This window comes from Haliotis asinina, chromosome 4, assembly GCF_037392515.1.
Source record: "Haliotis asinina isolate JCU_RB_2024 chromosome 4, JCU_Hal_asi_v2, whole genome shotgun sequence".
In the NCBI taxonomy this organism is placed as follows: domain Eukaryota; kingdom Metazoa; phylum Mollusca; class Gastropoda; order Lepetellida; family Haliotidae; genus Haliotis; species Haliotis asinina.
The window spans coordinates 78443584-78470211 of NC_090283.1; the positions used below are offsets into that span (position 1 = coordinate 78443584).

At 42.8% G+C, this 26628-nt stretch overlaps 2 protein-coding genes across 2 annotated transcripts; one reads left to right on the plus strand and one right to left on the minus strand.

Annotated features, from left to right (window-relative positions):
- The first annotated feature begins 2169 nt into the window (after positions 1 to 2169).
- On the plus strand, positions 2170 to 11886 carry LOC137281936 (regucalcin-like). The gene is made up of 5 exons (XM_067813663.1): positions 2170 to 2332; positions 2826 to 3005; positions 3425 to 3649; positions 9484 to 9627; positions 11682 to 11886. The coding sequence occupies exons 1-5, from the start codon at positions 2170 to 2172 to the stop codon at positions 11873 to 11875; spliced, it is 906 nt and encodes a 301-aa protein (XP_067669764.1). The 3' UTR covers positions 11876 to 11886.
- A 2872-nt stretch (positions 11887 to 14758) lies between these two features.
- Positions 14759 to 25413, minus strand: LOC137281933 (regucalcin-like). The gene is made up of 5 exons (XM_067813659.1): positions 25251 to 25413; positions 24578 to 24757; positions 23934 to 24158; positions 17381 to 17524; positions 14759 to 15326 (listed from the first exon to the last, which is right to left on the minus strand). The coding sequence occupies exons 1-5, from the start codon at positions 25411 to 25413 to the stop codon at positions 15133 to 15135; spliced, it is 906 nt and encodes a 301-aa protein (XP_067669760.1). The 3' UTR covers positions 14759 to 15132.
- Positions 25414 to 26628: the final 1215 nt, after the last annotated feature.

The following is a 26628-nucleotide window of genomic DNA, read 5'->3' on the forward strand; positions in this document are numbered from 1 at the left end:
AACGACGTCCAGGATCCACAGCCCTGTCAAACATGTTGTTCTTATGGTTCTGATGTTATGATGTTCTCTTCATGTTCGAGTTCCTACCGTTTGTAAACAAAAGATCAGGGACGCCCCTAATCCTGACTCTTTTGTCACCATGGTTCTTGTTAGCGGGGGAAATAAAACGTTGAAAAAAACCCAACACACATGCCTTGTTATGATTGTCATAGCATGAAAGCATTCTTTAGAGAAAGTTGGATGGCCCTGAAAAGGGCCGTTTTTTTCCGTTGTGGTGATCACAACGACCACAGGGGCGGCATCATGCACTGACACGGGTGAATGGTTATCTTGGTTTTCACGGGGCACTTGACCCCGTGAGTCAGGCGACGATGATAAGTATCTTTCAACACCGTGCCGCAATACACGCATTGAAAAGTCCCGCTGTAGTCATCCGTGCCCTTGCAATACACGGGCAACCCTCCCTGGCATTGGCGACACTGCCAAGCTGGCAAGTGTCGCCATGATGGAAAAGCCGGTGGTGGTGGAGGGATGGGCGCTGGCGATGGTGGGGGTGTCTCCACGGAGATCAGTTCTAGATCCCAGTTTTCTTCCATGGTTGTCCGCTCCCGTCCTCCTCCTCATCTTATATAACAGAACTCAGCCAATCACAAGACAACACCTCACGACCATGACGTCACGACCTCACGCGCCATGATGACGTTACGATCTCACGTGCAAGCACGACGTCATGGCTGTGACGTCGTCGAGGCTATATAAACGTGGCCATGACTAGTCACCCTCACATATCGTCGACTCCTTGTGTGTGTGTGACGAAGATATGGATACACGTAAAGTGAAAATGGATCGACCAGCCCCTTACCGAAGAAACTGTGGACGAAAACAGTGTCTCCGGTGCAGCCCGAAGAAGGAAGAAGAAGAAGAAAAAGAAGGGACAACGCCCCTCATTCCTACCACCACCACCACCACCACCACACCCTCACCACCACTAGAACCGACCATCAAGATTGAAGACGGCGGCGACGACGACGACGACGACGACGACGGAACGACGGGAGCTGGCACGACAGCGCGACCACCACCAACCACCGCGAGAACAGGCACTACAGCCAAGAAAACAGCCAACACGGAAATGGTGCCTTTACAAGAATTAGCAGACCAATGGCGATTCATCATGTGCCCTACCTGTCTGAAAGCCCGTCCATCCGATCGATTCGATGTCGTCCCCACAGCCAAGTTTTACGTCTGTCTCTATTGTGGTGGGGGTGTCCCCAAAGGAACGCAATCCCTCCACGATGACATTTGTCCCGGCAAATATGTTTTCCGAGGACTCCAACTCATCTGCCTATGCTGACTGTGAAGCATCCACACCTCACGGCCCTTTTCAGGGCCACCCACCTGCTCCCTAAAGACTGCTTGAAACACGATGCATCCCATCCCATCCCATCGCCGTCGTTCCACTCACTCTTCCCTCCTCCCCCTCTCCCCTCTCCTTCCCTTCCCTTCCCTTCCCTTCCCTCGTCCCGTCCCGTGCCGTGCCGTCCGTCTGCCGCCATCTTGAAACACGCTTCCTTCTCGCGAGATCACGCGAGATTCCGCGAGATCGCGCACAAACAACCACCGTTGCCTAGCAACACCCCCGTTGCTAACGACCACGTCACACCTCGTACACACCAACTCATGACGTCATCCTAGAACAATCGAATGACGTCACACCCCGTACACACCAACTCATGATGTCATCCTAGAACAATCGAATGACGTCACAATCGGGGTCACGTGACCGAGAACAATCGAAAGACGCCAGGGAGACGCTGTTCACTACTCCTGTATAATATCCTTACGAACGTTAAGTTATCATGGAGGTTGTGAGTTCCAAGATGAAGTTGGTGAACTTTCGAAGGTTCTGGTTGCTCTTTCCAGATCATGATTCTAAAATCCGAGAAAGGCTGAAGATGGCACACCGCTGTCCATTTCTGTATCTACAGTAGAATGTTAAATAACTGAGGAATTGCTGCGCCACGTGTCTCATGGCAACAGACAAGCATCTTGTGACTGGGATATTGCTAGGAAAATGTCTTTGCTGATCAGATCTGGTAAAGGATAACTTGTTCCTTTCGAATTGATTTCCTGTCATTTGTATGTTTTTGGTACTCCCACTTTCAGATTATGTCTGAGAAGATTGAAGTCGTTGTGAAGAATTGTGTTAATTTTGGGGAGGGTCCCTACTGGGACGATACAACGCAATGCCTTTACTACGTGGACGTGTACACTAATGACATCTGCAGATACAACGCCGTTACAGGAGAAAATAGCCGACTGAACCTTGGAGGTGGGATATTAATCAGCTCTCCAGATATGTCAGTTCGTAAACGTGTTTGTATTACAGTATTTCAACACTGAAACAAAGGTTTGTAAATACGCGAGTCAGGGCAAGAAAAACAGTGAGTGAAATCGCTTTTCTCAAATCATACGTACGAAACTTTTGGTCGCAAAGGTTGCTAAAGACGAATCGCGATTGTTTGGTTGGTTGAACTCATTTCATATGCACGCCCCACAGAGAACCGCGCATTGTTGAAAACATTTCCAAATTGTAACATTTTAACAACAATTAAACGTTTCCATTCAGACTATATAGGTAAATATTTACATCACGAAGAGTTAGAGGAATAACATATTTTATGTCTATGACATCCAAATGCCGTCACAAACCCAATAGCGGGTAGTCCTATTGTGAACGACAAAAAATGTGCAGTCCATAAAATGCTGTTGAGGCCTTTGGAATGTGTTGGAATGGTATAACACGTCACGCTTCATCCTAGGAGGATCTGTAGCGACTGTCGTCCTCTCTCGACAGAAAGGTGGCTTTGTGGTGAACCAGAAGACCGACCTCGCCATCGTGGGCTCTTGGGACAGTGGCAAGGTCACCAGCATTGCAAAGGTCGAGGCCGATGCTAATACACTCAATGACGGCAAAGTGGATGCTTCCGGTCGACTCTGGATTGGTAGGTTCATATGTTGAAATTGAGTGTTCTGAGGCGTCTGAGGTTCACTTTGCGGAGTTGCGTCCCTTGGGCACGCAAGGAAGCTGTGGCCGAAGCCCATGTTAATGCCCGATGTTTGGTATGCCGTCAATAATAGAGGAAACTGCCGATCGGTAATACAACCAGAATACTGTTCACAGAGGTGACCGATGATCAATGACTCACTCATTTAAACATACAGCTAGTTTCGTTGAGATACTCTGAATCTAACAGGTTACTTATACAGGTACGGCGATTGCTTTCACATTCTGCTGTATATATAAGAAAAACATAACAGCACCAACACAAATACGGATATGACATTTATTTTGACATTGTGCTGAATCTTATTTCAATGTACCAAGCTATGCAAGAATAACTACTTGTTACTTTCAACACAGGGTCATGTCACTTTGGTGACGTTGCCCTTGACGTCGGCGACTGGCCGAAATACCACGGTTCGTTATACAGCTTGGATGCCGATGGGAGCGTCAAAAAACACCTAAGTAACATCACAATGGGCAACGGGATGGACTGGACTGACGACAGCAGCGTCATGTACTTCATCGACTCCATACCCGGCCAGGTGTATGCATTCGACTTTGACATAACAACTGGGACTGTAAGTAAGTAGATTCGGGAACTCCAGGTTTCCAGGACATATGTTCTGTTTGGCTATTGTTCGGCTGTGCAACGTTGTACACCGCCATCCCACATGCCATTCCTTGATCCACGGGCCATCTTGAAATAAATCGGGATGCGTATAGGTATAAATACAGTTATCAGAGTTATGTTCAATGTCATTTGAAATTTACTGGGAAACATCTTACGAAACGATGGTATTCTTCACTGGTAAGCTATTCGAAAACTTAATAATAAATAACAATTGCCACAGGGGAAGGCACTGAACCCGACCAAGAATATCTTAGTCAAAACATCTCAAATCCACACTACTAGACACTTTATATATGATGAAGTATCTGCTTTACCTTTGGAAAAACATTTAAAGAAACAAATATATCTTTTCCAAAAAATGAAATTGATTTATTAACTGACATTATTTCTGTGAAACTTTCTGCGGATTGTTCCTTATATGAAGTAAATTGTTGTGTCTATGCTGCCTCTCGAACCTTGGAGGAACGTCACACAGTTTCCAAAGAAAAATCACTCAATACTAAGAACAATAAACCAAAGAAAAACCGGTTTCAAGTGAAACTAAAAGAAACAAGAAAACAAATTTCCTCGATAGAGCTGTGCCTGAAATTAAGATCATCAGGGAATCCCATGTCTAAACGAGAAAAGGCAATTGGGAGAAAATTAAAATTACAGTACAAAACAACCAAAGAAAAGGTACTTCTCCAAATTGTCGATTCCCTTAAGGCAAAACAAAAAGTTTGGACTGAAAGAAAGAAAAAATGGGAAAAGAAAAACAAATTCATCAAACAAAATAAACTTTTTAGAAAAAATGAGAAACAATTCTACAGTCAACTTAAAATGAGTGGTGAACGAGAGCATGATAAGCGACCTCCAATGGCTGCCAATGAAAGGTTCTGGAAACAGTTGTGATCTATACCTGGCAAGTGTAACCTGGAGGCACCATGGGTGCCAGGCTGTTCGACTCAACTTGAGATGTACTTGCAAGGGCAGGTGCAGACTTCGGAATCTATTTCAGTCAGAAGGGGAATATTTCAAGGGAACCTTTTAACTCCTTTTTTTTGTCTCTCTCTAAATCCTTTGAGTTTTCTGCTGAATAGGGTGGTAACTCTTACCATCCCTGACCTCATCAGCACTGGTCCTCAACACCTCTTACTCATCTCCCCTACATGGATGATATCGGGCTCCTTGCCAAAGGAGATACTAATTTGACAGAACAGGTTCTCCTTGTCGAGTCCTTCTCTAATGATACTGGCATGACATTTGGACTCGTCAAATGTTATAGTCTTCATTTGAAATGTGGCAAGGTAACTAATGATGGGGAGGAGTTTTTTAGCATCTTGTGGAAGAACTGGCCTACACATATCTTGGACTGCAAGTTCGAGACAAGCTCCAGAATACCGAGATTCAAAATAAACTTGTCGAGTGTATATGTCGTTTAAAGAAAATCTGGAGCTCAGAGCTAAATTCTGGAAACAAGGTCAAAGCTACCAATGCTTTTGCTGTACCAGTCCTCTCCTAATCCTTTGGAATAGTTGACTGCACAAAACAAGACACCCAGAGTCTTGCCCGCCTGATCAGAAGGATCATGCCTGATAACAGAACACACCACCCTCGTTCCTCTCTTAATCGTTTATATATGCCAATCAAATCAGGAGGTCGGGGTTTGATTAATGTGGAGGCTGTTCATGACAGAATTTTATTGTGTACTTTTGCACATATTTATTTATCGGATGAACCTCTGGTGATGCATGTGAAGACTCACTATGAAAGCAAGGTATTCCACAGCAATTTTAAGCGTGCCAAGGTTGTTGGACACAATCTGAAATTTGAAGTTGATTTTTTAATGGCGACGGTACAGCGGTAGCAGTATACCAGGTGAAGTCCTTAACCAAGAGTCGGTCCTTCGTGGAGAAGCTGTCTGAGAAGCCATTGCATCGTGTGTACATGCAGTGTGTGGAACAGAACAGCAATCCAACTGACTCCTTCACCTGGATGATGTCGGCTGGTCTCAAATATGAAACTGAGGGCTTCCTTTTTGCTACTCAGGACCAGTCACTTCCCACTCGCAACAGTCAAAATGTGATTCTTAATCAAAATGTGAACATGAAATGTCGTTTTTGCAATGAAATTACTGTCCAGCACCCTGTCAGTGGATGCCCTTCCTTGGCACAAACAGCATACGTTACAGGACATGATGGCATGGCTCGCTGCTTTTACTATCGTCTCCGCCATGCCTGTGGCTTTGACCCCATGGTCCATCCATGGTACGACCCTGAACATGTCCATGGCGTCCTGGAAAATGATGCTTTCAAATTTCTCTGGAATAGGCCAGTATACAGTCTGAGACGAATTAGAGCCAACAAGCCTGATCTTGTCCTTTTTGGTAAAGCCAGTGAAATTATTTACATCATTGTATTTTCTGTCCCTTTTTGGCAAGATTTAGGAAAAGCGTGATACATATGCGGGCCTCACCTTTGAAATGTCTCGCTTGCATCCCAAGTACACAGTCGTCAGGCTCCCCATTGTTCTCGATGGTTTGGTACCTCCTCATCTGCGCCAGTCTGTCCCTTTTGACAATAATGTGATTGGCACGATTCAGGAAAAGCATGATAAATATGCGGACCTCGCCTTTAAAATGTCTTGCTTGCATCCCAAGTACACAGTCGTCAGGTTCCCCATTGTTCTCGGTGCCCTTGGTTTGGTACCTCCTGATCTCTTGGTGCAGATGAGGAGAGTGCCCGGGTTCTCCACCGGGAGCACAGCCCTTCTGACAATCTGGGTAATGCAGAAGGCTGCAGTGTTCGGGAGCCTCCATATTCTCCGAAAAGTTCTTGGTGGGTTCGACTAGGCAGTGTTTCCTGGGAGAAGTCCCATTCGCTGTCTGGGCTGCGTGTAGATGGGGTGAGAGCCCTGAGCTGATGACGAGTGTTATCAGCCTGATTGTGCCAGGATCACCCGAACCCTCTTTGCCGCATTTCTATCTCAATCTGTAAAACATAATAATAATATTATAATATACAATATGTGTATAGCGCCTATATCACATGGGACTCTAAGATACTTTACATAAAGAGTCACAAAGCGACAAAGGCGAGTGTAGTCTGATTTAGAGAGACTGGCTTTTACACTCTTCCTAAAAACGTCATAAGATGTTTCTCAGGGTAGATGGTATATCGTTGTTGAAGTATCTCTCACGATCTCTCATTAAAGACCGCGCGCTGTGAAACATCTAGGAGAACTGTTTCTCACTGAAAACAAAGACTTTGGTGAGTTGATATTATGTTTGAGACCTATTACTTGAGATTTGACTCAGCTGCATTGTACTAGAAATCTCTATTGTCAATTATTGTTTTTTGCTCTTTGGTCAATGCACATTGTTGAATATCTTAGACGTGTCAGCCTTAAATTTTGCTGGGTCATAGGGAATTTCGTATACGTTTTGTCACGGCAAAGTTTTGACCGTAACACTAACACAAAGTCCTTCTGGTGCTTTGATGAGGCGTGTACTGACTCGTTTACACGGGTCCTCATAGAATGGATCAGGAATACATAATGGAAAGTGCAAACTCCACACTTAATATTTAGCTGTATAAAGATTAAGAGAGAAAAAATGAAAGAAAAGAAAGAAACAAAAATAAAAAAATGAATACAAAAACCAAAACAAACGAACACAACCCCCCCAAAAAAAACAACAAAAACAAAATAAACAAAAATAAACAAAAACAAACAAACAAACAAAACAAAAAAAAAAACCCAAAATCCAAAACAAAACAAGACTGTGAGAGAAAACGGATGACTATATCTTTCTGATAGTCTGCATTGTTCGAAGACCCCCAGCCTTTGCAGTTTTGATGTTCAGCTCACCTTTGGTTTTCCCAACGACCATCGTATTTTTCAGTCTCATCTCCCTTGGGATGCTACAACTCTTGCAAACATTTAGACTCATCAAGTTAATGTGGCGTTCCAATCCGTACGAGGTACCCAGTCACAGTGCTCTATCCAAGTTTACTGCACATTGCTGTACCCGAAACTTGGTGTTTGCATGTATTCATGTGACCACCGTATGGTCAGGTACCAACGGATTCGTGGGTTCTTTTAAGTGCACAGGGCTGTCTACCTTTAACTTGGGGTTGTGACAACACTAACAGTCACACAAATTTAAAAGCACACCCTTTCCCGATTTTTCCATGTGGACAATTGACGTTTTTGTTTTTTGAAAATGTTTATGATGGGCCAGCATATGCGCATCTTTTCGTGAACACCTGGTGTCATTACCATTTTGACAAACACATGATCATGATACACTCAGACTTGCAGACAGAAGGGAGAATTAGTATGCAAATGTATGTTTGTCGTCTCAGGTCGTGAAGGCCAAACCCGTATCCATGGTCGCGAACTCCTTGTTCTATCGCTCATGAACAAACGCATTCTGTTCATTAATAGGCAAATACAGGCCAAACGACAAAGGTCAGAAAGGTCAGTCACGGATCTATATTTCATTGATTATTGACAGACAAATGTCCCTGGTGTCACAGGTGAGAGAGGTCAATCACGACGTTCATTATTATGCATGTTCGTTCATTAATAGGCAAATATATGCAAAACGTCACAAACACTGATGAGTTGTATTTACACCATCCCTTCAAATGCTGGCCATAATTTAAAGTAACACAAATACTACGTTTATACAATTACCTTGAATGTTTTGGGACTTATGGACTTACTTCCACTCCTTGAAGTCGGACATCAAACGTCGGGCATCAAACACGCTGATTTAGGCCTTCTAGATGTAAACGAGCCTTTAAATATCTTACTCACTGTTTGCCATGTCTGAACAACATTTCTGAAATGAGGAATCACTTTTCTTTCATACAGATCGCCATTTAGCTGGAATATAGCTAGAATACTGCTGACTATTTTCACTGCTGAACGTAGGGCTGTTTTGTTAGCTTTGCCTTTACCAATCATTAACAAATAAACAAAAAAATATTTTTTTCTCGCAGTTTGTTTTAATAAATGTTTCGGAATCGGAATGTTTTTTTCACTCCGATCCAAGTTGTATCAGTGGGCGATAATGTTATTGTTTTTGCTGTTGGCTTGCAATCCGTAATGATAGGAAAGATAAAGGTAAAACAGACGCTATAACGTCGGCTGCTATTTATTGATCAATATCACACATTAAACTCCTTAGTGGGATTAATATTGTTGTTGGTAAATATGTTGATCAAATTTGGATAAGTGAGTGAGCTAATATTTATCGTCATCTCGTCAGCATTACAGCCACAGCCCTGACAAAAACAATTAATGAATTAATTTCAGATCTATATAAAAGTAGAAATTAAAGATCTGGTGGTCGACGAATCGTACGACTAGTAGTGTGTGACAGGTATCAGGTGGAACTAGCATGTTATAAAACGAAATTATTAAAAAGAACAATGCAATATAAAACCAGGCTGTAGATCTCCATACTTACTGTACTTTCTGCATGAACCCCACCCCATCATTTACACCATCCCTTCAGTTTCGATTTATAACAAATCTAGCCATAAAGAAAGACCAGATATTCTTCTATTACAAAGTTCGTAAGGTTAAATCTACTATTTGGGTGGACTTATGTACCTTCGCTGGAGGACAATAACTTTACAGTAGTTCAGCCCTCTGAAAACAGGGCTTAGATACTCGTACATGTTCACTTTACACAAAGACTAAACGGAATGTTTCACTGATATCGATCTGGTCTTACAGACACACAAAGCAAGCACCTGTTCCATAAAGGCAGACTTTAGTCTTCTATTTGTTTCAGGCAACAAGAGAACTGTAGCAGACTTTAGCTTGACTGAAACCCCAGATATGGTTGTGCCTGACGGAATGACCATTGATACAGAGGGGAAATTATGGGTGGTCTGTTTTGAGGGTGGGAAAGTTATCCGACTCGATCCCGAGACAGGTAAGTGAACGTACATGGTGGTGACGAAAGAGATGTTTGTAGAATGAAAGAGCGAGTTAGACAATATTTCAGCCAAATCGTGACTGAGAAGAGGTTTAATTCTGTAATAAATATAGGTAAATTATTAAAAGCAAATGAACGAAAGACAGTAAAAACAACTAGAATATAAAACTAATGTGTTAATCGAAACACAGAATAGTTCAGAAGACAATACAATGTGAAAAAAAGAGGTTATAGATAGCCAAAAGCTCAGGTAGGTCACCACCATGGAACGATGGGGACTTACAGTACGTTTGCTGCCTGCATAGACCCAGCTGGATTTACATCATCCCTTCAGCCTTCAGCCTGTTTATGTACGAGGGGATGTCAATACGTTTTGAGCTTTGAGCATTTTTCATACCCAGGTATAGATTACACAGCCTATGGTACGACATTGAACCTTGGGGTGTAGCTGATTTGATATATGAGGTTTGGTATCCTACTCTCAGAAGTTATTGAACAGCTCACATTGACAGAAAGAGACCCCCCCTCACGGCAGTGAAAATGAATAAAATTGAGTATAGAGCAGTAATTATGTTTTTAGTTCTTGAAGGAAACTCGGTGAAGAACATTGAAGAAAGGCTTTCAGCAGTTTATGGGAGGTCTTCCCCTTCATCTGCTACCATCAAACGATGGGTCAGTGAATTTAAGCATGGTAGAGAGAGTCTTGAAGATGACCCCAGGTCGCCCAACAACAAGCACTAGTCAGGAAAACATTGACAGAGTGCATAGACGTGTGCTGGAAAATCGTCGAATCACACTCCACGAGTTAGAGGAGACCACAGGCATTTCACACGGATCCATCGAGACAATTCTTCATAAACATCTCGTCATGTCTAAGGTGTGCACAAGATGGGTGCCAAGAATGCTTACAGATGAAATGAAGCAAACAAGGGTCACCATAAGCAACTCCATGCAACAACAAGAATACAACAAGAATCCAGAAGATTCTCACTTTAGGCTAGTAACCTGTGATGAACCCTGGATCCACCACTATGATCCTGAGAGCAAACAAGAATCCATGGAATGGAAACATGTCACTTCTCCCAGGACCAAAAAGTACAAAGCCTCCAGATCAGTGCAGAAGGTAATGGTGACAGTTTTCTGGGAAAGCAAAGGCGTCATCCACATAGATTACTTACCAAAAGGAAGAACAATGAATGGGGAATATTACGCTAACTTGTTGAGGCAAGTGCGACAGTCAATCAAGGAGAAGCGCCGGGGCAAGATCAGACGTGGTATTCTTCTACATCAAGACAATGCTCCAGTACACACCTCTCGCGTTGCAGCCGCTGCTGTCCAGGAATGCCGGTACGAAATCTTGCCGCATCACCCCTACTCTCCAGACCTGGCACCAAGTGATTACCATCTGTTCGATCTCAAGAAACACTTGCGTGGTCGTAGATTTGAGGATGACAATGAGCTTATTGCTGCTACTGAGGCTTGGTTTGAGGACCAAAATGGCGCCTTCTACAGAGATGGCATCAGCGCCTGGCAGAAAAGATGGAACAAGTGTCTTGACTCACAAGGGGACTATGTTGAAAAATAAATGTGATTCATACCAATATTTTGTGTTTTTCTATGCAAGGCTCAAAACTTATTGATATCCCCTCGTATATCCGTGATATTCTAGTATTTTTGCTGTCCACCGTCGACAGGTTTTTATAGTGTACATATATTCCATTTTAGTGTTAAATGTTCTCGTCACGATATGGCTGAAATATTGCCGATGTGACGTTAATTATGAACTCACTCACTCAATTATTAGAATACTCTCTGCGTGGTCACGTATGACTGGGCGACGTTGTTTATACACGCCATCATATGTCTGTTGTGTAGATCGTTGCTCCAGTTGTTGACACTTGGTTTAAGTGGGATTGCAGGTGAATACAGAGTTGGAGTAAGTCAAGGTATAGCTGGAATTTTGTTGAGTGTGTGTTTATATACACAACATACTCAATAATGTGGGGAAATTGCCTCCTTGGTTAACATGGAGTCATATTTTGTCTATCCAGGAAAGGTCATCCGAACTGTCAAATTCCCATGCGAAGGGATAACGTCGTGTTGTTTCGGAGGTGAGGACTTCACCGACCTCTACGTCACATCAACGGCCCCACCACAACTGGGGAAAGGATCATTTGCTGGGTCAGTCTTCAAGGTCACTGGACTAGGGGTCCGAGGGCGCAAAGCTAACAAATGTGCTGGATAAGCATTGTTCCGTTCAGTGCGTTTATAAGAATGGAAATCGTCCGTTATTTGTAAAGAAACCTTCGATGTCATACAGCTTTTCAAGTTTAGTGTATAGAGCAAGATATGCTGACGGAGCGCAGGTATATGTGCAGGCCGTACCGTAATTACACCTTGGTTGTGTCTGAAAAACCACGGAGTCGGTGTTTCGATCATGATACACTCGTGTGTTTTTTTAAAGCAATATATTTGATTTATATGCAATAAAGGTGTTCTGGTTACGTGATAAAGTGTAGGCTCCTGTCCGAAAACTTTGATTCTGACAAACACCAATTCTGTTTGTTGCGTATGCAAACCTTTGTATACAGACAGCAATAAAGCCTGGAGAAATAACAATATATACGCCTCGATTTGTGAATTTAAAGATAATGCACTGAAATTGTAGTTTTAATATTTTTCAGCGAACGAAAAAAGCCCCATATTTCACTAGTACTTTACCGAAGCCATATAGATTTGTTATGCAGGCACGTGCAAGCAACACGTGTTTCGTTGATAACCGAGTCGGAGAACGTGTCGCGTTGTACCACAGCCCAGTGCAGTTAGTGGGTGATAATGTTTGGTGTGTACATAATCTGTATTTCTGTGTATGCAGATAACAGTTGAAAAGTAGAGCTTGTCACACATCATACAAGTGTACACAATGATCCACTGAACGAGAAAACAGCTGCGCTGGACCAGAGTTTTGGAATGGAAGTGACAGCATCGTAACAGTCTTCGTCACGGTATATTGGGGAATCAGCACCAAATATTATAACATTAGCCCATCCCAATTAAGACAACAAACAGTTCTGTACGACCATGACATTTTACTGCGCATTCCAGCGGCCGAGAATACAAAGGTGGAATGCTATTCAAGGCAGTGCTATTCAACACATATCGAGCTGAAGATGGTGATAATGAGCTATATTCAAGTCTTCAATCAGGTACAGGGAGACAAAAAACCATCGTTCCCTTTTCGAAATTGGTAATCAGTTTAAGTCAAATAAATGTAAGTAACTTTAAGTAACATAATAATTGTCGGAAGGATTTCAAAATTGACATGTTTAATCATCAATACTTCAAGACGAATTACAGACAATTAAGCGTCAACATGACGGCAGGTGGCGTGACAAGATGATCCGAAAGACGTGTTTGGCCTCCTTGAGCGTTGACAACAGCGTTGCATCGTCTGGATGAGACGGTTGATGAAGGTCATAAGAACTTGCACCCAGATTCGGTGATACGCCCAAGAGAGTGCAGCTGCAGTTGTCGGCCTTGTTCGCACATCATTGAGTATCCTCTGAATCTCGTCACACACGTGTTCTATCTGGTTTAAGTCTAGACTGGGGACAGGCCATTGGAGAGTTTGTATGACGTGTTGGCGGAGAAGGTCTCAAGTTGCTCTGGCAGTATGGGCACTGCTGGAAGACGTGGTTTCCATGACAACCAAAACTTTGGTATGACGAAGGGTCTCTAGAGGGCAGATGTTACACCATTTCCTCTACCAGGATCGGTATTCTGGAACACCCATCACCACTGCGCTCTCCAGGACACAATCATCACAAAACGCTCCCCGCGTCGTCGCCACAGTCTAGCATCGTCGCAAGTTCACTGATAGTTGCAATGTTAGCATCGCTGTGCTTCACACAGGGCTCGGGGTTAGACTTTATATCCCCAGATGTTTAGAGGACATTAACGTATATAATGTTGATGTTGTGTATTAAAACAAAAGGCGACGAGAATCCCTGACAGCCATACACACCGGGTGTCCATCTCGAGAACTTGTAGGCTACTCGGCAACATAGTCGATTCGCTTGGTATCTTGAAGTTGTCGAAAAAGTCCAGTTATTATTCTCCATTGCCCCACGGATACCCCCATAATCTGAATGCTGTAGACCCAGCTGAAGCACCTGTTCGAACCCTCAGGTGTAATATTCGGCACATAGGTACGACTGGAAAACTACCTAACAGCAAAATCACCCCGGAAATCTACGGAGCACATATTGCTGGCAGCAAGGGCGGGTCACGTCGAATTATATTACAGCAATATTGCAGCTATAGTGTAGCTGGCTGTAAATCAAGTCTTTGCCTGACGAACTAGTGATCACAACATAAACAATCTAATGAGACAAGCATGGGTGCTGAAGACCAGTTCAAACCCAGATCTTCACGGATCCCTTGCAAGTCCAGTCCAGAGTTGATATATCTCTGTTATTTACTGGAGAATATTTTCTGCTTTGCGTTTTCCCATGCCTCATAAATGGGTGGCAAATTAGGGCGTGAATAGTCTTCAGAAAGAGGGGTTTGCATCAGTACCACTCAGTTTAGTTGTGGTATCAATGTCATGCATTCGTGCATTCCACCTTTGTATTCTCGGCCGCTGGAATGCGCAGTAAAATGTCATGGTCGTACAGAACTGTTTGTTGTCTTAATTGGGATGGGCTAATGTTATAATATTTGGTGCTGATTCCCCAATATACCGTGACGAAGACTGTTACGATGCTGTCACTTCCATTCCAAAACTCTGGTCCAGCGCAGCTGTTTTCTCGTTCAGTGGATCATTGAGTACACTTGTATGATGTGTGACAAGCTCTACTTTTCAACTGTTATCTGCATACACAGAAATACAGATTATGTACACACCAAACATTATCACCCACTAACTGCACTGGGCTGTGGTACAACGCGACACGTTCTCCGACTCGGTTATCAACGAAACACGTGTTGCTTGCACGTGCCTGCATAACAAATCTATATGGCTTCGGTAAAGTACTAGTGAAATATGGGGCTTTTTTCGTTCGCTGAAAAATATTAAAACTACAATTTCAGTGCATTATCTTTAAATTCACAAATCGAGGCGTATATATTGTTATTTCTCCAGGATTTATTGCTGTCTGTATACAAAGGTTTGCATACGCAACAAACAGAATTGGTGTTTGTCAGAATCAAAGTTTTCGGACAGGAGCCTACACTTTATCACGTAACCAGAACACCTTTATTGCATATAAATCAAATATATTGCTTTAAAAAAACACACGAGTGTATCATGATCGAAACACCGACTCCGTGGTTTTTCAGACACAACCAAGGTGTAATTACGGTACGGCCTGCACATATACCTGCGCTCCGTCAGCATATCTTGCTCTATACACTAAACTTGAAAAGCTGTATGACATCGAAGGTTTCTTTACAAATAACGGACGATTTCCATTCTTATAAACGCACTGAACGGAACAATGCTTATCCAGCACATTTGTTAGCTTTGCGCCCTCGGACCCCTAGTCCAGTGACCTTGAAGACTGACCCAGCAAATGATCCTTTCCCCAGTTGTGGTGGGGCCGTTGATGTGACGTAGAGGTCGGTGAAGTCCTCACCTCCGAAACAACACGACGTTATCCCTTCGCATGGGAATTTGACAGTTCGGATGACCTTTCCTGGATAAACAAAATATGACTCCATGTTAACCAAGGAGGCAATTTCCCCACATTATTGAGTATGTTGTGTATATAAACACACACTCAACAAAATTCCAGCTATACCTTGACTTACTCCAACTCTGTATTCACCTGCAATCCCACTTAAACCAAGTGTCAACAACTGGAGCAACGATCTACACAACAGACATATGATGGCGTGTATAAACAACGTCGCCCAGTCATACGTGACCACGCAGAGAGTATTCTAATAATTGAGTGAGTGAGTTCATAATTAACGTCACATCGGCAATATTTCAGCCATATCGTGACGAGAACATTTAACACTAAAATGGAATATATGTACACTATAAAAACCTGTCGACGGTGGACAGCAAAAATACTAGAATATCACGGATATACGAGGGGATATCAATAAGTTTTGAGCCTTGCATAGAAAAACACAAAATATTGGTATGAATCACATTTATTTTTCAACATAGTCCCCTTGTGAGTCAAGACACTTGTTCCATCTTTTCTGCCAGGCGCTGATGCCATCTCTGTAGAAGGCGCCATTTTGGTCCTCAAACCAAGCCTCAGTAGCAGCAATAAGCTCATTGTCATCCTCAAATCTACGACCACGCAAGTGTTTCTTGAGATGGAACAGATGGTAATCACTTGGTGCCAGGTCTGGAGAGTAGGGGTGATGCGGCAAGATTTCGTACCGGCATTCCTGGACAGCAGCGGCTGCAACGCGAGAGGTGTGTACTGGAGCATTGTCTTGATGTAGAAGAATACCACGTCTGATCTTGCCCCGGCGCTTCTCCTTGATTGACTGTCGCACTTGCCTCAACAAGTTAGCGTAATATTCCCCATTCATTGTTCTTCCTTTTGGTAAGTAATCTATGTGGATGACGCCTTTGCTTTCCCAGAAAACTGTCACCATTACCTTCTGCACTGATCTGGAGGCTTTGTACTTTTTGGTCCTGGGAGAAGTGACATGTTTCCATTCCATGGATTCTTGTTTGCTCTCAGGATCATAGTGGTGGATCCAGGGTTCATCACAGGTTACTAGCCTAAAGTGAGAATCTTCTGGATTCTTGTTGTATTCTTGTTGTTGCATGGAGTTGCTTATGGTGACCCTTGTTTGCTTCATTTCATCTGTAAGCATTCTTGGCACCCATCTTGTGCACACCTTAGACATGACGAGATGTTTATGAAGAATTGTCTCGATGGATCCGTGTGAAATGCCTGTGGTCTCCTCTAACTCGTGGAGTGTGATTCGACGATTTTCCAGCACACGTCTATGCACTCTGTCAATGTTTTCCTGACTAGTGCTTGTTGTTGGGCGACCTGGGGTCATCTTCAAGACTCTCTCTACCATGCTTAAATTCACTGACCCATCGTTTGATGGTAGCAGATGAAGGGGAAGACCTCCCATAAACTGCTGAAAGCCTTTCTTCAATGTTCTTCACCGAGTTTCCTTCAAGAACTAAAAACATAATTACTGCTCTATACTCAATTTTATTCATTTTCACTGCCGTGAGGGGGGGTCTCTTTCTGTCAATGTGAGCTGTTCAATAACTTCTGAGAGTAGGATACCAAACCTCATATATCAAATCAGCTACACCCCAAGGTTCAATGTCGTACCATAGGCTGTGTAATCTATACCTGGGTATGAAAAATGCTCAAAGCTCAAAACGTATTGACATCCCCTCGTACATAAACAGGCTGAAGGCTGAAGGGATGATGTAAATCCAGCTGGGTCTATGCAGGCAGCAAACGTACTGTAAGTCCCCATCGTTCCATGGTGGTGACCTACCTGAGCTTTTGGCTATCTATAACCTCTTTTTTTCACATTGTATTGTCTTCTGAACTATTCTGTGTTTCGATTAACACATTAGTTTTATATTCTAGTTGTTTTTACTGTCTTTCGTTCATTTGCTTTTAATAATTTACCTATATTTATTACAGAATTAAACCTCTTCTCAGTCACGATTTGGCTGAAATATTGTCTAACTCGCTCTTTCATTCTACAAACATCTCTTTCGTCACCACCATGTACGTTCACTTACCTGTCTCGGGATCGAGTCGGATAACTTTCCCACCCTCAAAACAGACCACCCATAATTTCCCCTCTGTATCAATGGTCATTCCGTCAGGCACAACCATATCTGGGGTTTCAGTCAAGCTAAAGTCTGCTACAGTTCTCTTGTTGCCTGAAACAAATAGAAGACTAAAGTCTGCCTTTATGGAACAGGTGCTTGCTTTGTGTGTCTGTAAGACCAGATCGATATCAGTGAAACATTCCGTTTAGTCTTTGTGTAAAGTGAACATGTACGAGTATCTAAGCCCTGTTTTCAGAGGGCTGAACTACTGTAAAGTTATTGTCCTCCAGCGAAGGTACATAAGTCCACCCAAATAGTAGATTTAACCTTACGAACTTTGTAATAGAAGAATATCTGGTCTTTCTTTATGGCTAGATTTGTTATAAATCGAAACTGAAGGGATGGTGTAAATGATGGGGTGGGGTTCATGCAGAAAGTACAGTAAGTATGGAGATCTACAGCCTGGTTTTATATTGCATTGTTCTTTTTAATAATTTCGTTTTATAACATGCTAGTTCCACCTGATACCTGTCACACACTACTAGTCGTACGATTCGTCGACCACCAGATCTTTAATTTCTACTTTTATATAGATCTGAAATTAATTCATTAATTGTTTTTGTCAGGGCTGTGGCTGTAATGCTGACGAGATGACGATAAATATTAGCTCACTCACTTATCCAAATTTGATCAACATATTTACCAACAACAATATTAATCCCACTAAGGAGTTTAATGTGTGATATTGATCAATAAATAGCAGCCGACGTTATAGCGTCTGTTTTACCTTTATCTTTCCTATCATTACGGATTGCAAGCCAACAGCAAAAACAATAACATTATCGCCCACTGATACAACTTGGATCGGAGTGAAAAAAACATTCCGATTCCGAAACATTTATTAAAACAAACTGCGAGAAAAAAATATTTTTTTGTTTATTTGTTAATGATTGGTAAAGGCAAAGCTAACAAAACAGCCCTACGTTCAGCAGTGAAAATAGTCAGCAGTATTCTAGCTATATTCCAGCTAAATGGCGATCTGTATGAAAGAAAAGTGATTCCTCATTTCAGAAATGTTGTTCAGACATGGCAAACAGTGAGTAAGATATTTAAAGGCTCGTTTACATCTAGAAGGCCTAAATCAGCGTGTTTGATGCCCGACGTTTGATGTCCGACTTCAAGGAGTGGAAGTAAGTCCATAAGTCCCAAAACATTCAAGGTAATTGTATAAACGTAGTATTTGTGTTACTTTAAATTATGGCCAGCATTTGAAGGGATGGTGTAAATACAACTCATCAGTGTTTGTGACGTTTTGCATATATTTGCCTATTAATGAACGAACATGCATAATAATGAACGTCGTGATTGACCTCTCTCACCTGTGACACCAGGGACATTTGTCTGTCAATAATCAATGAAATATAGATCCGTGACTGACCTTTCTGACCTTTGTCGTTTGGCCTGTATTTGCCTATTAATGAACAGAATGCGTTTGTTCATGAGCGATAGAACAAGGAGTTCGCGACCATGGATACGGGTTTGGCCTTCACGACCTGAGACGACAAACATACATTTGCATACTAATTCTCCCTTCTGTTTGCAAGTCTGAGTGTATCATGATCATGTGTTTGTCAAAATGGTAATGACACCAGGTGTTCACGAAAAGATGCGCATATGCTGGCCCATCATAAACATTTTCAAAAAACAAAAACGTCAATTGTCCACATGGAAAAATCGGGAAAGGGTGTGCTTTTAAATTTGTGTGACTGTTAGTGTTGTCACAACCCCAAGTTAAAGGTAGACAGCCCTGTGCACTTAAAAGAACCCACGAATCCGTTGGTACCTGACCATACGGTGGTCACATGAATACATGCAAACACCAAGTTTCGGGTACAGCAATGTGCAGTAAACTTGGATAGAGCACTGTGACTGGGTACCTCGTACGGATTGGAACGCCACATTAACTTGATGAGTCTAAATGTTTGCAAGAGTTGTAGCATCCCAAGGGAGATGAGACTGAAAAATACGATGGTCGTTGGGAAAACCAAAGGTGAGCTGAACATCAAAACTGCAAAGGCTGGGGGTCTTCGAACAATGCAGACTATCAGAAAGATATAGTCATCCGTTTTCTCTCACAGTCTTGTTTTGTTTTGGATTTTGGGTTTTTTTTTTTGTTTTGTTTGTTTGTTTGTTTTTGTTTATTTTTGTTTATTTTGTTTTTGTTGTTTTTTTGGGGGGGGTTGTGTTCGTTTGTTTTGGTTTTTGTATTCATTTTTTTATTTTTGTTTCTTTCTTTTCTTTCATTTTTTCTCTCTTAATCTTTATACAGCTAAATATTAAGTGTGGAGTTTGCACTTTCCATTATGTATTCCTGATCCATTCTATGAGGACCCGTGTAAACGAGTCAGTACACGCCTCATCAAAGCACCAGAAGGACTTTGTGTTAGTGTTACGGTCAAAACTTTGCCGTGACAAAACGTATACGAAATTCCCTATGACCCAGCAAAATTTAAGGCTGACACGTCTAAGATATTCAACAATGTGCATTGACCAAAGAGCAAAAAACAATAATTGACAATAGAGATTTCTAGTACAATGCAGCTGAGTCAAATCTCAAGTAATAGGTCTCAAACATAATATCAACTCACCAAAGTCTTTGTTTTCAGTGAGAAACAGTTCTCCTAGATGTTTCACAGCGCGCGGTCTTTAATGAGAGATCGTGAGAGATACTTCAACAACGATATACCATCTACCCTGAGAAACATCTTATGACGTTTTTAGGAAGAGTGTAAAAGCCAGTCTCTCTAAATCAGACTACACTCGCCTTTGTCGCTTTGTGACTCTTTATGTAAAGTATCTTAGAGTCCCATGTGATATAGGCGCTATACACATATTGTATATTATAATATTATTATTATGTTTTACAGATTGAGATAGAAATGCGGCAAAGAGGGTTCGGGTGATCCTGGCACAATCAGGCTGATAACACTCGTCATCAGCTCAGGGCTCTCACCCCATCTACACGCAGCCCAGACAGCGAATGGGACTTCTCCCAGGAAACACTGCCTAGTCGAACCCACCAAGAACTTTTCGGAGAATATGGAGGCTCCCGAACACTGCAGCCTTCTGCATTACCCAGATTGTCAGAAGGGCTGTGCTCCCGGTGGAGAACCCGGGCACTCTCCTCATCTGCACCAAGAGATCAGGAGGTACCAAACCAAGGGCACCGAGAACAATGGGGAACCTGACGACTGTGTACTTGGGATGCAAGCAAGACATTTTAAAGGCGAGGTCCGCATATTTATCATGCTTTTCCTGAATCGTGCCAATCACATTATTGTCAAAAGGGACAGACTGGCGCAGATGAGGAGGTACCAAACCATCGAGAACAATGGGGAGCCTGACGACTGTGTACTTGGGATGCAAGCGAGACATTTCAAAGGTGAGGCCCGCATATGTATCACGCTTTTCCTAAATCTTGCCAAAAAGGGACAGAAAATACAATGATGTAAATAATTTCACTGGCTTTACCAAAAAGGACAAGATCAGGCTTGTTGGCTCTAATTCGTCTCAGACTGTATACTGGCCTATTCCAGAGAAATTTGAAAGCATCATTTTCCAGGACGCCATGGACATGTTCAGGGTCGTACCATGGATGGACCATGGGGTCAAAGCCACAGGCATGGCGGAGACGATAGTAAAAGCAGCGAGCCATGCCATCATGTCCTGTAACGTATGCTGTTTGTGCCAAGGAAGGGCATCCACTGACAGGGTGCTGGACAGTAATTTCATTGCAAAAACGACATTTCATGTTCACATTTTGATTAAGAATCACATTTTGACTGTTGCGAGTGGGAAGTGACTGGTCCTGAGTAGCAAAAAGGAAGCCCTCAGTTTCATATTTGAGACCAGCCGACATCATCCAGGTGAAGGAGTCAGTTGGATTGCTGTTCTGTTCCACACACTGCATGTACACACGATGCAATGGCTTCTCAGACAGCTTCTCCACGAAGGACCGACTCTTGGTTAAGGACTTCACCTGGTATACTGCTACCGCTGTACCGTCGCCATTAAAAAATCAACTTCAAATTTCAGATTGTGTCCAACAACCTTGGCACGCTTAAAATTGCTGTGGAATACCTTGCTTTCATAGTGAGTCTTCACATGCATCACCAGAGGTTCATCCGATAAATAAATATGTGCAAAAGTACACAATAAAATTCTGTCATGAACAGCCTCCACATTAATCAAACCCCGACCTCCTGATTTGATTGGCATATAAGAGAGGAACGAGGGTGGTGTGTTCTGTTATCAGGCATGATCCTTCTGATCAGGCGGGCAAGACTCTGGGTGTCTTGTTTTGTGCAGTCAACTATTCCAAAGGATTAGGAGAGGACTGGTACAGCAAAAGCATTGGTAGCTTTGACCTTGTTTCCAGAATTTAGCTCTGAGCTCCAGATTTTCTTTAAACGACATATACACTCGACAAGTTTATTTTGAATCTCGGTATTCTGGAGCTTGTCTCGAACTTGCAGTCCAAGATATGTGTAGGCCAGTTCTTCCACAAGATGCTAAAAAACTCCTCCCCATCATTAGTTACCTTGCCACATTTCAAATGAAGACTATAACATTTGACGAGTCCAAATGTCATGCCAGTATCATTAGAGAAGGACTCGACAAGGAGAACCTGTTCTGTCAAATTAGTATCTCCTTTGGCAAGGAGCCCGATATCATCCATGTAGGGGAGATGAGTAAGAGGTGTTGAGGACCAGTGCTGATGAGGTCAGGGATGGTAAGAGTTACCACCCTATTCAGCAGAAAACTCAAAGGATTTAGAGAGAGACAAAAAAAAAGGAGTTAAAAGGTTCCCTTGAAATATTCCCCTTCTGACTGAAATAGATTCCGAAGTCTGCACCTGCCCTTGCAAGTACATCTCAAGTTGAGTCGAACAGCAACTCATTAAAGACTTGAGTAAATCAAGTAGTCGCTCAGGGAGGTCAATACACTGAAGAGACTTGGGAATCCATTTATGAGGGACAGAGTCATGTGCCTTTCTGTACTCAATCCAGCACATGCAGAGGTTGCGGTGATACGTTTTAGCCTCTTCCAAAATCATTTTCTGTACAAAACGTTGATCCTTGCACCCCCAACATCCCTTTCTCGCCCCCGTCTGCTCTCTGTAAATTATGTCACTGGAAGAGCAGTAAGATGACACGGGGTTTGTCAAACACCCTGTGAATAATTTGCATTGAGTATTTAGACAGGTGATAGGGCCGAAGATTTGGGATCAGTCAAGTCTCCCTTTTGGATGAGAAGTATTGTGCCACTTTTGCAGAACCATGGAGGAACATCACCTGTGTCCACAAGAGAATTAAAACAGTGGAGTAATGGTATTTGGACACAAGGGAACAATTTCCAATACCGGTTTCAAATGTCATCAGGCTCTGGAGCTGTATTAGATTTGGACTTTGTAATGACACTTTTCAGACAATCTGGTGAGATGTAACAGAAAACGACCTAGCTACTTTCTCATGCTTTGCATGGTCATAATCACTGACCCATGGTGCCTCCAGGTTACACTTGCCAGGTATAGATCACAACTGTTTCCAGAACCTTTCACTGGCAGCCATTGGAGGTCGCTTATCATGCTCTCGTTCACCACTCATTTTAAGTTGACTGTAGAATTGTTTCTCATTTTTTCTAAAAAGTTTATTTTGTTTGATGAATTTGTTTTTCTTTTCCCATTTTTTCTTTCTTTCAGTCCAAACTTTTTGTTTTGCCTTAAGGGAATCGACAATTTGGAGAAGTACCTTTTCTTTGGTTGTTTTGTACTGTAATTTTAATTTTCTCCCAATTGCCTTTTCTCGTTTAGACATGGGATTCCCTGATGATCTTAATTTCAGGCACAGCTCTATCGAGGAAATTTGTTTTCTTGTTTCTTTTAGTTTCACTTGAAACCGGTTTTTCTTTGGTTTATTGTTCTTAGTATTGAGTGATTTTTCTTTGGAAACTGTGTGACGTTCCTCCAAGGTTCGAGAGGCAGCATAGACACAACAATTTACTTCATATAAGGAACAATCCGCAGAAAGTTTCAGTTAATAAATCAATTTCATTTTTTGGAAAAGATATATTTGTTTGTTTAAATGTTTTTCCAAAGGTAAAGCAGATACTTCATCATATATAAAGTGTCTAATAGTGTGGATTTGAGATGTTTTAACTAAGATATTCTTGGTCGGGTTCAGTGCCTTCCCCTGGGGCAATTGTTATTTATTATTAAGTTTTCGAATAGCTTACCAGTGAAGAATACCATCGTTTCGTAAGATGTTTCCCAGTAAATTTCAAATGACATTGAACATAACTCTGATAACTGTGTTTATACTTATACGCATCCCGATTTATTTCAAGATGGCCCGTGGATCAAGGAATGGCATGTGGGATGGCGGTGTACAACGTTGCACAGCCGAACAATAGCCAAACAGAACATATGTCCTGGAAACCTGGAGTTCCCGAATCTACTTACTTACAGTCCCAGTTGTTATGTCAAAGTCGAATGCATACACCTGGCCGGGTATGGAGTCGATGAAGTACATGACGCTGCTGTCGTCAGTCCAGTCCATCCCGTTGCCCATTGTGATGTTACTTAGGTGTTTTTTGACGCTCCCATCGGCATCCAAGCTGTATAACGAACCGTGGTATTTCGGCCAGTCGCCGACGTCAAGGGCAACGTCACCAAAGTGACATGACCCTGTGTTGAAAGTAACAAGTAGTTATTCTTGCATAGCTTGGTACATTGAAATAAGATTCAGCACAATGTCAAAATAAATGTCATATCCGTATTTGTGTTGGTGCTGTTATGTTTTTCTTATATATACAGCAGAATGTGAAAGCAATCGCCGTACCTGTATAAGTAACCTGTTAGATTCAGAGTATCTCAACGAAACTAGCTGTATGTTTAAATGAGTGAGTCATTGATCATCGGTCACCTCTGTGAACAGTATTCTGGTTGTATTACCGATCGGCAGTTTCCTCTATTATTGACGGCATACCAAACATCGGGCATTAACATGGGCTTCGGCCACAGCTTCCTTGCGTGCCCAAGGGACGCAACTCCGCAAAGTGAACCTCAGACGCCTCAGAACACTCAATTTCAACATATGAACCTACCAATCCAGAGTCGACCGGAAGCATCCACTTTGCCGTCATTGAGTGTATTAGCATCGGCCTCGACCTTTGCAATGCTGGTGACCTTGCCACTGTCCCAAGAGTCCACGATGGCGAGGTCGGTCTTCTGGTTCACCACAAAGCCACCTTTCTGTCGAGAGAGGACGACAGTCGCTACAGATCCTCCTAGGATGAAGCGTGACGTGTTATACCATTCCAACACATTCCAAAGGCCTCAACAGCATTTTATGGACTGCACATTTTTTGTCGTTCACAATAGGACTACCCGCTATTGGGTTTGTGACGGCATTTGGATGTCATAGACATAAAATATGTTATTCCTCTAACTCTTCGTGATGTAAATATTTACCTATATAGTCTGAATGGAAACGTTTAATTGTTGTTAAAATGTTACAATTTGGAAATGTTTTCAACAATGCGCGGTTCTCTGTGGGGCGTGCATATGAAATGAGTTCAACCAACCAAACAATCGCGATTCGTCTTTAGCAACCTTTGCGACCAAAAGTTTCGTACGTATGATTTGAGAAAAGCGATTTCACTCACTGTTTTTCTTGCCCTGACTCGCGTATTTACAAACCTTTGTTTCAGTGTTGAAATACTGTAATACAAACACGTTTACGAACTGACATATCTGGAGAGCTGATTAATATCCCACCTCCAAGGTTCAGTCGGCTATTGTCTCCTGTAACGGCGTTGTATCTGCAGATGTCATTAGTGTACACGTCCACGTAGTAAAGGCATTGCGTTGTATCGTCCCAGTAGGGACCCTCCCCAAAATTAACACAATTCTTCACAACGACTTCAATCTTCTCAGACATAATCTGAAAGTGGGAGTACCAAAAACATACAAATGACAGGAAATCAATTCGAAAGGAACAAGTTATCCTTTACCAGATCTGATCAGCAAAGACATTTTCCTAGCAATATCCCAGTCACAAGATGCTTGTCTGTTGCCATGAGACACGTGGCGCAGCAATTCCTCAGTTATTTAACATTCTACTGTAGATACAGAAATGGACAGCGGTGTGCCATCTTCAGCCTTTCTCGGATTTTAGAATCATGATCTGGAAAGAGCAACCAGAACCTTCGAAAGTTCACCAACTTCATCTTGGAACTCACAACCTCCATGATAACTTAACGTTCGTAAGGATATTATACAGGAGTAGTGAACAGCGTCTCCCTGGCGTCTTTCGATTGACCCCGATTGTGACGTCATTCGATTGTTCTAGGATGACATCATGAGTTGGTGTGTACGGGGTGTGACGTCATTCGATTGTTCTAGGATGACGTCATGAGTTGGTGTGTACGAGGTGTGACGTGGTCGTTAGCAACGGGGGTGTTGCTAGGCAACGGTGGTTGTTTGTGCGCGATCTCGCGGAATCTCGCGTGATCTCGCGAGAAGGAAGCGTGTTTCAAGATGGCGGCAGACGGACGGCACGGCACGGGACGGGACGAGGGAAGGGAAGGGAAGGGAAGGGAAGGAGAGGGGAGAGGGGGAGGAGGGAAGAGTGAGTGGAACGACGGCGATGGGATGGGATGGGATGCATCGTGTTTCAAGCAGTCTTTAGGAAGCAGGTGGGTGGCCCTGAAAAGGGCCGTGAGGTGTGGATGCTTCACAGTCAGCATCGGCAGATGAGTTGGAGTCCTCGGAAAACATATTTGCCGGGACAAATGTCATCGTGGAGGGATTGCGTTCCTTTGGGGACACCCCCACCACAATAGAGACAGACGTAAAACTTGGCTGTGGGGACGACATCAAATCGATCGGATGGACGGGCTTTCAGACAGGTAGGGCACATGATGAATCGCCATTGGTCTGCTAATTCTTGTAAAGGCACCATTTCCGTGTTGGCTGTTTTCTTGGCTGTAGTGCCTGTTCTCGCGGTGGTTGGTGGTGGTCGCGCTGTCGTGCCAGCTCCCGTCGTTCCGTCGTCGTCGTCGTCGTCGCCGCCGTCTTCAATCTTGATGGTCGGTTCTAGTGGTGGTGAGGGTGTGGTGGTGGTGGTGGTGGTGGTAGGAATGAGGGGCGTTGT

Bases quoted from the DNA above. Each gene is read 5' to 3' on its own strand.
- LOC137281936 (XM_067813663.1), top strand. From the start codon at position 2,170: ATGTCTGAGAAGATTGAAGTCGTTGTGAAGAATTGTGTTAATTTTGGG. The intron at 3,006-3,424 runs GTAGGTTCATAT...CTTTCAACACAG, and splicing joins TTCCGGTCGACTCTGGATTG to GGTCATGTCACTTTGGTGAC. The intron at 3,650-9,483 runs GTAAGTAGATTC...TATTTGTTTCAG, and splicing joins CATAACAACTGGGACTGTAA to GCAACAAGAGAACTGTAGCA.
- LOC137281933 (XM_067813659.1), bottom strand. From the start codon at position 25,413: ATGTCTGAGAAGATTGAAGTCGTTGTGAAGAATTGTGTTAATTTTGGG. The intron at 24,758-25,250 runs GTGGGATATTAA...TCATCCTAGGAG, and splicing joins TAGCCGACTGAACCTTGGAG to GATCTGTAGCGACTGTCGTC. The intron at 17,525-23,933 runs GTAAGTAGATTC...TATTTGTTTCAG, and splicing joins CATAACAACTGGGACTGTAA to GCAACAAGAGAACTGTAGCA.